This window comes from Diplotaxodon limnothrissa, linkage group LG6 (assembly GCF_057381915.1).
Source record: "Diplotaxodon limnothrissa isolate DT_005_m linkage group LG6, D_limnothrissa_male_GT1.1, whole genome shotgun sequence".
Taxonomy (NCBI): domain Eukaryota; kingdom Metazoa; phylum Chordata; class Actinopteri; order Cichliformes; family Cichlidae; genus Diplotaxodon; species Diplotaxodon limnothrissa.
In genome coordinates this window covers 43,562,960-43,577,596 of record NC_140601.1, presented here as the reverse complement: position 1 = coordinate 43,577,596, position 14,637 = coordinate 43,562,960, and the positions used below count along the sequence as shown (strand labels likewise).

Sequence of the window (14,637 nt, the reverse complement as noted above, 5' to 3'; positions counted from 1 at the left end):
ACATGCTGTGGAAGAGAGCCAGAGATTAACAATAACCAATGATAGGGCTATTGCAGTTTGAAGCCTAATCTTGAAAGTAGAGATGATGTCTGTCTCCCGAATTCAAACTGGAAGCTGGTTCCACAGAAGAGGGGCCTGAAAACTGAAGGCTCTGCCTCCCATTCTACTTTTAAATACTCTAGGAACAGCATATATATATATATATATATATATATATATATATATATATATATATATATATATATATATATATATATATATATATATCACATCTCAAAACTCGCTCTTGTCATGGTCCCGGGACTTCTACCCGGTGCTTTGTGTTTTCCTGTATTTTTGTCATTTGACGTATTATGTTTTAGGTCCACTGTTTATTCTAAAGGTCCCTAGGTTATTCTGTTTAGATGTCGTTTATTAGGTTTCCCTTCGTGTCTTTACCCCGTGTCTCACTCAGTGTATCTGTGAGTTCTTATGCCTTGTTTTCCCTCCTTGTGTTTTATTCCATGCCTGTCTGTTCTCTCCCCCTCCGGTCTGTGCATAGCTGGACTGGCCATCGGGCATACCGGGCATTTGCCCGGTGGGCCGCTGGCGATTTTTTGTTTTTATGGGCCGATCGATTTTTTTTTTTTTTTGGAAGGGTATAAATAATGAAAGGTGTTGGATTGGCCAATTGGTCATGATCGACTCTGGGCTGGACCAATTACAGCCGAGGAGGTCGGATGCACCCTCCCCCTTGTTTAGCAATCTTATAGACGAACTAAAGAAAATGGAGAACAAAAAAAGGAAAGGAGGTGCAGAAAAAATTAGGGCCAAAAAGAAACAAGCCCTTCAGGCAGACGCTGCCAGATGTGTAAAAATAACTGAATTGTTTGGCGGTAGCTATGGCATAGCTTCCACAGATTTAGCAACATCAGCAAGTGGTGGAGGCCAGCAGGTGGATAAGGGAAAGAGGAGGCAAGAGGAGGAGAGACCCGAGGCGGCCACCGGTCATAGTGGCAGAGGAACTGAACTTCAGGTAAGAAGTTATGACCTGCAGTCTCTCTGTGTCAGATATAAACCAAGTTTAGTTGGAGTTTGTTTTCGTTGTGCTGACTTTTTACAGTCGCTTAGAATAACTGGTACTGCTACTAGCTAGCATGATAGAGTTTATATACTGCTGGGCGGGTGCTATGAAGTTACTGATAGTAAATTTTATTTTATGCTTAAGGTTAGTTTCTCAAACTCCTCAAAATCTTAACAAATTGTGCCAATCCTTACATGTTGCACCAGCTGATTTATCATCAAAAGTGGAGAAGTCTGTGACAGAGGAGACAGAAGAGCAGCAGAGAGAGATGGAGAGATGACTTTATGTCATCCATCAGGGATGCATTTGACATATGTTTCACATATTATAGCCCAACAAGTTACTCATAGCAATTTAAATACGAGCAATCTGTTTTTGGCAAATACCGGCTATTGCAGTTAAGAATACAACAGCTTGTTGCCATTTTTTGTGTTTCTTTTTATCGCTGTGTGACTGAGTTCAATTGAAAGCCTGCATGCGCTAGTACCTCTTGCCACAAGTTCCCAGAATCCTTTGCGGTTTTACCCCTGAATGACGTCACATTTTTGGTGGGCCGGTCTCTAGTCAAAATGCCCGGGCCGATTTTTTGTCCCAGTCCAGCCCTGGGTCTGTGTACTTCCTGTGTTACTTTGATAGTCTCCCATCAGTGTACGTGTTTGCTCCTGCCCTGTCTCGTTATGATTATCTGTATCAGCTGTGTTCCCTGTGTGCTCCCACGTCCCTTGTTATCCTTCTGCGTATTTATGTCCGCATCTCCCTCATTCATGGCCGTGTGTTTCTCTGTGTACTAGTTTATAGTTTCCCAGTTTAGTTTGTATGGTTTTGCTCTCCAGCAATAAAGCTGTGAATTTTGATTTCATTCCTGCCTCATCCTGGCTGCACACAGCCACATTGTGACAGCTCTCGCTCTCTTTCTCTCTCGCCGTCACTCCTAAAACTTCTCCCCTCTTCCTAAACAACCAAATGTCATGTTGCCATATAACCTTTTTGATTGGTCGACATGGTGCATTTTTCCACCAACACAAAATGGTTGTTTTATTTTTGACTTTTTTTTTTTTGCTCATAAGCAGAGAGTGCTTGCTGGTCTTACGTGGCCTATCAACACAATTTATAAACTGGTATATGTCACCTTGTTGCTTTGTCATCTTAAAGTGGTCATGTGATTGGCTTACCATGACTACTTTGTTCTTCCTCAGTCAAACAGCAGCACTCATGCGATTGTTTTTCCCCCTGAGCTCCAGTTTTGTGCTAGAAAGTGATCGTCGGGCAGAAAGTGATTACCGTCCGCGGGAGCGCGCAGCTGCTCAAAAACTGTTCACGGGAGTGTAAAATGTTCAAATGTAGTTTTCAATAAAGTTTTTTTAATCCACTCTAAAAAAAACCCTCAAGCATTTGCATCATGGTTTTATGAACGAAAAGTGATTGAAGTAAAGAAATTGAAGTTAAAAAAACTACACTCATTACAAATTTAGCTGATTAAATACAATAAGAGTCGTTGTTTATTAACAAAGCTTTATTGAACAAGTGAACACACAAAGCAAAAGGTCATTTGAAAAAGACATTTTTCAGCAGTAACACCATAACAGAATATCTCATATCATAGCAGCACAAACGCTCATTGTACCTGCACAAACCTGCACAAACGTAGCACTGAAAAAGTCGACCATTTTGGCCCGTTTTGGAGCACTCTGGGGGGATGGTGACCTTTGAAAGACCTATAAGATAATGTTTAATATCTCAAAAACCGTAGCAGCACAAACGCTCATTTTACCTGCACAAACGTAGCACTAACCGCTCCGCCTATTTGTCTTTACGTTTCAAGTGGGTGGGGGGTCAGCTTCACTCAGCTCAGCCATCCACCTTTTTATGAAGACCTCCTGATGATCCTCCACCTAATCACTTGAGCCAAGGTGTGAAACTGGGTGTGGGTCCCAATCAGCCAGAGTTTCGGGTGTGTTCATTGTGAAACCTGGCCCCACCTTATCATGTGATGTCCTGAGGTCAGATGGCCCAGGATGTGAGTGGGCGTTAAGGCGTCTGGGGAGGATCTCAAAACTGGATTATAGATGGCAGAGAGTTGGTGTCGTAAACCCCGCCTCTGTTCAAAGATGGTCGCTCACAGTGGACATAGATGCTTCTTTCACTCCTCTTTCAAACCATCTGTCCTCTCTGTCCAAAATGTGAACATTGGCATCCTCGAAAGAGTGACCTTTGACCTTTAGATGCAGATGGACTGCTGAGTCTTGTCCTGTGGAGGTGGCTCTTCTGTGTTGTGCCATGCGCTTGTGAAGTGGCTGTTTGGTCTCTCCAATGTAGAGGTCTGGGCATTCCTCGCTGCACTGTTCAATGTGGCCCATATGGAAAAGATATATATAAATCTTATAAAGTTTGTATCTGTCTTGTGTGAAACTTGTATGAAAAACATTTACTGTAAGAGTGAAAACAGATATAAGCTCCCTTGAAAAATTATATAATGAAACTTGTATGTTTTGGATACTTACTAAAACAATATATGAAAGTAATGAGAAAGTGGCCACTTTCATGAGTAATCACATAAGTTTTTACGATTTCTTTTCCATATGGGGGTGTACGCTAAACGTCTTCAAGCAACTTAAAGAAGTCCAGACGCTTTTCTTTCCAAGCTCCTTAGATCATGATGACCTGGATGACTGAAAACCTTCACAGAAATACCCTTAAAGCTAATTAAAATGTAGTGGGAGAAGGTATAATGGAAACAATAAGGGCCCCAGTACAGGACCTTTAGGCACACCATAGCTGAGAGAAGAGTGCAAGGACCTGTGTCTGTACTGCACTCAGAACCCAACACTCTCCTGCAACGCTTTGCAACTAAATGTCACTGGATGCTTCAAGAAGTGCAGTTTCAGTAGAATGAGCTCCATGAAAACCAGACTGAGGTTTGTCAAGTACACTGTGTTTATCCAGGACAGCTGTAACCTGCATAGCTACAACCTTTTCTAACATGTTAGCAATAAATCACAATTTTGACATTGGTCTGTAATTCCCATGAAGAGAAAGGTCAAGCTGGGGTTTTCTTTAAGTGGGTGGATGACAACATTCTGAGAATCGACCAGAGAGCAGGAGGATGGTTTCATTGAGTCAACTAATGTTACAAAATAAATAGTGCTTATTTTCTGTTAATATTGTTTTATAGAGGCCAGTGTACAAAACGCCACTTTGAGTTATAAGGTGTGTGAAAGGTCACAGAGTACTGTCTAAGACAGGAAGCTCTGCTTTGTGCAGAGAACAGGAAGCGATGCAGACAGAAAAGTGAAACTAGGCAGAGTCGTTTTGATCGAAACTATGTGTGACTATGTGTGACGTATAACAGAACTATATTACGCCCATTCAGCTTGTAATGCTTTAGACCTGTGGATGCTTGCTAGTGTCTGCAGCTCTCCTTTTCCGGAAATGTAGAATAAAGATGATTCTTTGAGCTTTGACCACACTGAGTCGGGTTTTCTCTGTCCAGTACTGGGGATAAAAGAATCGGGTTTAATACTAACTAAAGTAGCTCAGGTGAAGAAACAGGTGAGACACTTTCTAAATCAGCAGGTCGAGCAGGAACAGATGATGCAGCTGCTGAAGGAGAAAAGCATGATCGTCGCTCACCAGCCACACTTCCTCAGTAAAGAGTGTCAGGACAAAAAGCTGTTTCCTCTTCAGTAGCTGATTATGTTTCACTGCTTAGGACCAAACTGATGGAAAAACTTTCAGAAAGAGATGAAGACAAATCAACACGGATGTGAACATATTCAAATTCAAGCTAAAACTTGGCACATCGTCTTTAATGGAACTTTATCTAAAATCTGATTATCACCCAAAATGTGTCTTTGTTCTTTGAATTCTAAGATATAATAAAATCTATTTAAATGTTCAGTTTATCTTCAACAACAGGAACTTCATTAAGATCTTTATTATTCAATGAAAAACTCAAAAAACACAATTTTATATATAAAATAACTTGTATTTATTTGAAAAATATATTTAGATTCATATCATGGTAGACATAGCTCGATGTGTTTAATAAGGATAAAGTAACTAGCTTTACATTGATTTTGTTGTTGTTGTTTTTTACAGATCGTATGTGCTGCTTTTGGCTTTCATACAAAACCTTCAAGGTTAACCACCAAAAGGATCTGACAAGTTTAAAATATATATTCTTAAAAAGCAGGTTTGGTCACCAGGTGTTAGGGTTACCCCTGAAGTAAATACAAATAGAAAATGTAGTCTGACACCAGGGGGCGTTCTGTCTGTACTCTGGTTTCAATCACTGTCTAAAGCAGGGGTGGGCAATCTCAGTCCACGAGGGCCGGTGTCCCTGCAGGTTTTAGATCTCACCCTGGGTCAACACACCTGAATCACATGATTAGTTCGTTACCAGGCCTCTGGAGAACTTCAGGACATGTTGAGGAGCTAATTTAGCCATTTAAATCAGCTGTGTTGGTTCGAGGACACATCTAAAACCTGCAGGGACACTGGCCCTCGTGGACTGAGATTGCCCACCCCTGGTCTAAAGGCATGCGTGTACCTGTTTGGCTGCTCATATCACTCTATGTAAAACACATGTGATACAAACATGTGCAAACTGCTCGTGGAAATCTGCCTATACAGCAGCCACAGGTCAAACATCTCCGGTTTGGGGAAACGAGGAGATTTTATTCCACAGTTAACACAGAGACACTGTGGAACCGGCAAGCCAGAACCCAAATCCAGGATACACCGGCTCGGTGAATGTGGTGGTGAAGGTGTGGAGGTGGAACAGTGAGTCAGAGGTTACTTTGTAGAAGGACAGAGTGCCTGCAGGCCAGTCCAAGTATACTGCTACTCTGTTAAAGATGAAGGAGAAGGGGACTGAGGAGAGCACAGTTCTTCTCCTGTCGTGCCAGACAGAGTAACCATCAACAGGAGAGCAGAAGATACTCCACGACTGGTTATTCCATCCAAACCAGCATTCGGCACCCTTTCCTCTCCTTCGGATTCCTTTGTAACTCACTGCTACATAACCCCCTCCTCTCCACTCGACCTCCCAGTAACAGCGACCAGTTAGACCATTTGTGCACAGCAGCTGACAGCAGTCAAACCTCTCTGGATGATCACGGTATGGTTGCTTCCACCTCAGCCCTTTCATCACCGTGTTGTAATACACCACGACATTCCTGTTCACCGTGTTTGTGTCCAGTGTGAGCTCACAGAAATCTGATGGAGAAAAAACACAGCAGTAGTTTATTATCTGTCACTTGGTAGCTTCACCTGCTGCTTTATGCAGAGACTGTTCACCAGGTAAAACCTGACCGGCGAATCCGTTTGGATCTTCAGTCAAACTGACAGTTACCTGAAGACACACCAGCTTTTGATTTAAAAGGCACAGTCGATGAATTGTTTTCCCCTTTTTTCCCAAAAACTTTATTGAGCATCAGTATACAGACAGTGCATACAGTATGGAACATAATTAACATATCCAGGGGGTGCAACATAAAAAGTTACATTCATTCAAATAATTTGTAATTAGTGCAAATAGTAATTGTTTTTATAGCCTTTTTATTAAGTGATCCACCGATCAATTTTTATGTAAGATTATCATTATAGTAGTGTTTAAAATGAGGCTTTTGGTTACTGTATTTGCATTTGTGGAAATAAAATTTAGCTAAGATAACTAACAAATTTATTATAAAGTTCTTCTTTTTTTGCCTTCGAAACACACATGGGTTTCCATTACAACCCAGTGTAAGTGCTTGTTGTCATAGCGATGCGTCTGCGCGTCCCGTGACGTAATTATTTTGCGACACGAACGCTACAACAAAGGTAGACGTCAAAGCTCAGGCTGTGGCTTTCGTCAGACTCGTTGATCACAGCATTGTTTTTGGGGCCATTTCCCTTGTTGTCAGGTTTCAGATATTGTGGTTTTATTTCCGTGAACGAGACGCTCTCATGAGTCATTGAGTGACATTATTGACCAGCCAATCAGTGGCACAGAGTCTAATGATTTCACATTTTAGTACCTGCTCGGCTCGCTTGGAACCCCGCCGACCAAAAGTACTGAGTCGTAGGTACTAATGGAAAAGATGCAATAAAATCAGTACAATACATTACACTATAATACATTAAATCAATGTATAAAGATATGGTTTTCAGTCTGTACAGGGATGAGAACAGCATTAAGCTACAAGAGGTGTTTTCTGTGTACGTCTAATATGATTTGAACAGTTATCACTGGTATAAAACATTACATACACTCAGGAAGAAGCTGCACAACTACATGACTGAGCTATGAATATGTGTAGAGTATTACTTTTCCCACTCCTTTTCGAGCACCTGATGTACTAGAAGACAATATTTTCCTTCCTTTATATATGCTCTATCTTGTATATATGTACGCATGTGCTTGAAATAAATGATCAATGAAAGCTCCGTTTATTTTAGGAGTTTGTCAAAAAACAACAAACAAAAGGTTCCAGCTCAGCCGCTGGAGTTATGAAGGTGAAGCAGAGCTCACGCAGGTACAGCCTCCTGTGCCACCATTCACCTGACAATGAATGTTTAATTTAATTTAAGGTAAACTTCAAGTTTTATTGAAATTGAATTTGTGGTTTTGTTTTGTTGGACACCTACAGACTTGGATTAATTTGGTTGTAGAGCAGACTTCAAGTGAAACCTGGAGCAGCAGCTCATCTGTATGTTTGCCACTTCACACTCAGCTGTGAACCACTCCAGTTTGAGCTGGGGGCCACCACCTGACCGTGCAGTTAACAGGAAATTATGAACAGCATCGGTGTCAATGGACAGAATCCCAGTGAAAATGAGTCCGACTCATTTCCAGTGATGCACACCAAGCTCGGGTGTGTAGCACAGGGACTGAATGGCTCCTAAACACAGAGGACAGAGATTTGGTCCAGCGTTCTACAAAAAGGATTAAAATCGTTCCTCCTGAATCCAAAGTGTTACTACTGGATTCAATTCAATTTTTTATACAGCACCAAATCACAACAGCAGTCGCCTCAAGGCGCTTTATATTGTACAGTAGAGCCTACGATAATAGATACAGAGTAAAACCCAACAGTCATATGACCCCCTATGAGCAAGCACTTTGATGACAGTGGGGAGGAAAAACTCCCTTTTAACAGGAAGAAACCTCCGACAGAACCAGGCTCGGGGAGGGGCGGGGCCATCTGCTGTGATTGGTTAGGGTGAGAGAAGGAAGACAGGATAAAGACATGCTGTGGAAGAGAGACAGAGGTTAATAACAGGTATTATTCAGCGCAGAGAGGTCTATTAACACATAGTGAGTGAAGAAGAAACACCCAGTGCATCATGGGAATCCCCGGCAGCCTACGTCTATTGCAGCATCACTAAGGGAGGATTCAGGGTCACCTGGTCCAGCCCTAACTATATGCTTTAGCAAAAAGGAAAGTTTGAAGCCTAATCTTGAAAGTAGAGATAGTGTCTGTCTCCTGAATCCAAACTGGAAGCTGGTTCCACAGAAGAGGGGCCTGAAAACTGAAGGCTCTGCCTCCCATTCTACTTTTAAATACTCTAGGAACAACAAGTAGGCCTGCAGAGCGAGAGCGAAGTGCTCTAATAGGGTGATATGGTACTACAAGGTCATTAAGATAAGATGGGGCCTGATTAGGAGGTAGAAAGTGGTGTCTGGACTCCTCTGCTTAGGCTGCTGACCGCTGCAATCACACCGCAGAAGAAGAAGAAGAAGATGGATGGAGGAACTGACAGTTTTTTTTCCCAGTATGATCAAAGTGAACAAACACTCACACTTCTTCAGTCTGGGTTTCAGTCTCTGCTTTCCACAATGTTCCAGCCTGGATGAAGAAACAAAATCATTAAAAACACTCAGAAAACTCATCATGAAGCTAAAAAATATATATTGCTACTGTTTCCACTCCCACAGGCAACACTTGGGGACATGCAGTCTTTTTCTTAATGTCAAATAACAGCTTTAGCACGTCAGCACTCAGGAGAGGCTTTCGAGCACTCTTCCCTTTTCTGGAAATGATGGAGTGGGGAATGCAAATGTTGAGCAGGTGCAGGCTGAGAAGCACTTACAGATTAGCCTCTATGAGAATGTCTGAGTGCAATACGTTTAACCAGCTGCTTTGCCATCACTCCTCCTCCTCCTGCCTCCCCTTTACCTCATCCACCTGCTGGCCTCCACCACTTGCTAATGTTACTGAATCTGTGGAAGCTCCGCGATTGCCACCGCACGAAGTAACAACTAACGAGCCTATCTAAATCCCAGTAACGATTAACGCGTTTCTGATTTTGACATAATAACTAGTTACCGTGCTCGTTACCACAATAATAACGTAGTTACTGTAACGCGTTACTTAATAATGCATTAGTCTCAATACTGGTGATGAAGTATGAAAAAGCAGTTACTAACTAATTTAGTAGAAAACACTTTTACCACTGACTACAGGGAGTGCAGAATTATTAGGCAACATCCTTTCCTTTGGCAAAATGGGTCAAAAGAAGGACTTGACAGGCTCAGAAAAGTCAAAAATAGTGAAATATCTTGCAGAGGGATGCAGCAGTCTCAAAATTGCAAAGCTTCTGAAGCGTGATCATCGAACAATCAAGCGTTTCATTGAAAATAGTCAACAGGGTCGCAAGAAGCGTGTGGAAAAACCAAGGCGCAAAATAACTGCCCATGACCTGAGAAAAGTCAAGCGTGCAGCTGCCAAGATGCCACTTGCCACCAGTTTGGCCATATTTCAGAGCTGCAACATCACTGGAGTGCCCAAAAGCACAAGGTGTGCAATACTCAGAGACATGGCCAAGGTAAGAAAGGCTGAAAGACGACCACCACTGAACAAGACACACAAGCTGAAACGTCAAGACTGGGCCAAGAAATATCTCAAGACTGGTTTTTCTAAGGTTTTATGGACTGATGAAATGAGAGTGAGTCTTGATGGGCCAGATGGATGGGCCCGTGGCTGGATTGGTAAAGGGCAGAGAGCTCCAGTCCGACTCAGACGCCAGCAAGGTGGAGGTGGAGTACTGGTTTGGGCTGGTATCATCAAAGATGAGCTTGTGGGGCCTTTTCGGGTTGAGGATGGAGTCAAGCTCAACTCCCAGTCCTACTGCCAGTTTCTGGAAGACACCTTCTTCAAGCAGTGGTACAGGAAGAAGTCTGCATCCTTCAAGAAAAACATGATTTTCATGCAGGACAATGCTCCATCACACGCGTCCAAGTACTCCACAGCGTGGCTGGCAAGAAAGGGTATAAAAGAAGAAAAACTAATGACATGGCCTCCTTGTTCACCTGATCTGAACCCCATTGAGAACCTGTGGTCCATCATCAAATGTGAGATTTACAAGGAGGGAAAACAGTACACCTCTCTGAACAGTGTCTGGGAGGCTGTGGTTGCTGCTGCACGCAATGTTGATGGTGAACAGATCAAAACACTGACAGAATCCATGGATGGCAGGCTTTTGAGTGTCCTTGCAAAGAAAGGTGGCTATATTGGTCGCTGATTTGTTTTTGAATGTCAGAAATGTATATTTGTGAATGTGGAGATGTTATATTGGTTTCACTGGTAAAAATAAATAATTGAAATGGGTATATATTTGTTTTTTGTTAAGTTGCCTAATAATTATGCACAGTAATAGTCACCTGCACACACAGATATCCCCCTAAAATAGCTAAAACTAAAAACAAACTAAAAACTACTTCCACAAACATTCAGCTTTGATATTAATGAGTTTTTTGGGTTCATTGAGAACATGGTTGTTGTTCAATAATAAAATTATTCCTCAAAAATACAACTTGCCTAATAATTCTGCACTCCCTGTATAGCGCACAGTTTTGGCTCCACCTCTTTTTATGCCACATTCTCTGGTGATTAAACCTCACTAAATTTTTTAGGCTAAGGCTGATCACAGAGGTAGTTTGGGCATGGCTCCTTTCAGTTCCTACATGACTGAATACCAGAGCACAAACCAAGGTCCACAAAGACGTGGCCTGCACAGAGTCTTGACCTCAACCTGAAAGAACATCTTTGGGAGTAATTAGAGCAGAGACTATGAGCCAACACTAGTGTCTAACTTAACAAATGCACTTCTAGAGAAATGGTCAAAAATCCCCACAAACACACTTGTGGGAAGCCTTTCCAACAGAATTGAAGCTGTTATGTGTGTGTGTGAAGGTAGACGAGTGAATACTCTGGGTAATGTAGCGCATCTGATTTTGGCAAATCTTTGTGTAAAATACTCCTTTGTGTTGACCAATCTATTTATAGATGAAGCAAACTGGGGGTTCAACGCTCATTTTCATCTATATTATAGCTGGTTATCTGTCTAGCACGAACGAATGTCATCTGTGGGTCACACCTGAGAGTGTCCAGTCGGCAGCTTGGCTCCTCCAGTACAGCAGACAAAAGCTTAATTCCTGAATCTCCTGGATGATTGTAGCTCAGGTCTAGCTCTCTCAAGTGTGAGGGGTGGGACCTCAGAGTAGAGGACAAGGAAGTGCAGCCTTCCTCTGTGATTAGACAGCCTGACAACCTAGAGACAAACACAAGGAATTATGTGTAATTCACTTACACACTGGCACATAACAACTGGAAAACAACACAAATATACAATTCAATTCAATTTTATTTATAAAGCACCAAATCACAACAACAGTCGCCTCAAGGCGCTTTATGCTGTAAGGTAGACCCTACAATAACAGATACAGAGAAAAACCCAACAATCATATGACCCCCTATGAGCAAGCACTTTGGCAACAGTGGGAAGGAAAAACTCCCTTTTAACAGGAAGAAACCTCCGACAGAACCAGGCTCAGGGAGGGGCGGGGCCATCTGCTGTGATTGGTTAGGGTGAGAGAAGGAAGACAGAGATTAATAACAGGTATGATTCAGTGCAGACAGGTCTATTAACACATAATGAGTGAAGAAGAAACACCCAGTGCATCATGGGAATCACCTGGCAGCCTACGTCTATTGCAGCATAACAAGTTCCTGCCCCAAGTGGAGGAGTTCAAGTATCTCGGGGTCTTGTTCGCGAGTGATGGGAGAAGGGAGCCGGAGATCGACAGACGGATTGGGGCTGCAGCTGCAGTAATGCAGACGCTGCACCGGTCCGTCGTGGTGAAGAGGGAGCTGAGTGTAAAAGCGAAGCTCTCAATTTACCGGTCGATCTATGTCCCTACCCTCACCTATGGCCACGAGCTGTGGGTAGTGACCAAAAGAACGAGATCGCGGATACAAGCGGCAGAAATGAGCTTCCTCTGAAGGGTGGCTGGCCTCTCCCTTAGAGATAGGGTGAGAAGTTCGGCCATCCGGGAGGGGCTCAGAGTAGAGCCGCTGCTCCTTCACATCGAAAGGAGCCAGCTGAGGTGGTTCAGGCATCTGACAAGGATGCCTCCTGGGCGCCTCCTGGGTGAGGTGTTCCAGGCATGTCCCACCGGGAGGAGGCCCCGGGGCAGACCCAGGACACGCTGGAGAGATTATATCTCTCAGCTGGCCTGGGAACGCCTTGGTGTTCCCCCGGATAAGCTGGAGGAGGTGGCTGGGGAGAGGGCGGTCTGGGCTTCTCTGCTTAGGCTGCTGCCCCTGCGACCTGGCCTCGGATAAAGCGGATGAAGATGGATGGATGGATGGATGGATGGATGGATGGATAGTTTTTGTAAAATTACTTTGGTTAAACAAAGCTGTTTATTGATTATTAATTAATAAATGTATTTCTGTTTCTCACATTAAGGTCATTTCCAGGATTTTTTTTTTTTACCAAAAAAGGGGGAAATCGCTTTTCTACTCTCCAAAGCAATGACTGTGTTCCTACAGTCACTGGTCAGCACTATAATGAATGCAAATGTATACGGGTCTGAGGCCCCACCTCTCAGTTACAGAGTTACAGAGAAACCTAAAAGGTTGAGTGATTTTCTCTAAAGATAATGCATCGGTGGGCAAGAGACGAAAACAGGGCGTTGTTGGAATGCTACTACGCAAGTAACCCTGGCGGAAGGGGCTACATGTATAGGATGAGGGACCTATGGATTCTTCGATACCCAACATCCACAATGACGGCGAAACAACTAGTAGCTCATTGTTCCAACATTCGAAAGAAGGGACTGCTATCACAGCTAGAGATTGACGAGGTACAACACAAATGCTACGGCAAGGAGGAGTCAGGACGCCAGGTCAGGGGGGAGATATCATCACCCCCACCCGAGATTGGGTACATAGCCCCAAGTGCGATAGGAGAAGGATCGTTGAGTGCGAGAGGAACTGACCTGAAAAATAGGATAATGGCCAAGCTTGAAACCTGGATACCCCGTAGCCGGTTACCAAGACTACGTGAAGTACCCTCAGAAGGTCTGCTAGATGATGTTAATGCAGCACTACGGACGATACCTACAACCACGATTACCGACACTAACAAGCTGATCTACAATACGGCAGCAGTGATCAGTGAGATGCTTGGCTACAAGTTGAACAGCCACAAGGGGCAGTACCCTCCATGGAGAAAGAGGCTAGAGAGCAAGATCAAAGTAGCACGGAGGGAGGTTAGCCAACTAACGGAGTTGCAGAAAAGTGCGGCAAAGAAGGTGCATAAGAAATACAGCAAGCTGTCCATACCTGAGGCCTTGGAAACTGCCAAGCAAAGACTCACAGCCTTGGCCAGCCGCTTGAGGAGGTACACCAGAGAGATAGAAGGCAGGAGAATAAACCAGCTGTTCTCCACAGAACCAGCAAAGGTGTACTCTCAGTGGCAAGGGAACAATAATAAGAGAACAGCACCACCAAGGCTGGAGACGGAGCAATACTGGAAGAGCATATGGGAGAAGGACGCAACCCATAACGGCAATGCTCAGTGGCTAGTGGATCTGAGGGCAGACCATAACGACCTCCCTGAACAGGGTCCAGTAACCATCACAGTGGCAGATATCCAAGAAAGGGTCTCCAGTATGAAGAGTTGGACAGCACCAGGGCCCGACATGGTTCACGCCTACTGGCTGAAGAAGCTGACTGCACTCCACGAGCGTCTGGCAGCACAAATGAACCAGCTGCTAGTTAACTAGAGACACCCGGAATTGTCACGGTTTGCGGGGCAAGCCGTGTGGATTTGTAGTAAGGACCAAAAGGGCGGCAGTTCTGGTGCAGGTGAGTGTTTTATTTATAATAGTGGGTCAATACAAACAGCAAGGGTGGCAAAACATGAAACTAGAAACCTAAACTGGGTAAACTAATAAGACAAACCAGAAACGAAGATGCAGGGAGGTCCGGAGAAATACATACGGAGAGATGCAGGGAGACCGAGGGGAAACAACACAGACAAACCAGCCACTACTAAGACAGAAAACACAACTTAAATACACTCAGAAAACACAGGGAGATTACACACAGGTGGGAAACACAGCCGGGAGTGATTAACATGACGAGACTAGGGAGGCAAACTGAAAATACTCACATAAGACGCAGACCTACACAATAAAACAGGAACTTGCACATGAAAGGACACAAACTAAGAAACGCGGACTAGATACAGGAACACACGGGCAGAACAGAGTAAACACTAACCAGAGGAAGAACAGAACC

The 14,637-nt window shown here is 43.6% G+C and overlaps 1 protein-coding gene across 1 annotated transcript in view; it reads right to left on the bottom strand.

Moving 5' to 3' along the window:
* Positions 1-5,750: 5,750 nt before the first annotated feature.
* Positions 5,751-14,637, bottom strand: part of LOC146631321 (NLR family CARD domain-containing protein 3-like) — a 23,077-nt gene continuing 14,190 nt past the window's right edge. The window contains exons 6-8 of the mRNA XM_085355267.1: positions 11,426-11,599; positions 8,849-8,895; positions 5,751-6,280 (exon numbers count right to left, since the gene is read on the bottom strand). Of these exons, the coding sequence (XP_085211393.1) occupies positions 5,751-6,280; positions 8,849-8,895; positions 11,426-11,599 (751 nt within the window). The remainder of the gene's footprint in view (positions 6,281-8,848; positions 8,896-11,425; positions 11,600-14,637) is intronic.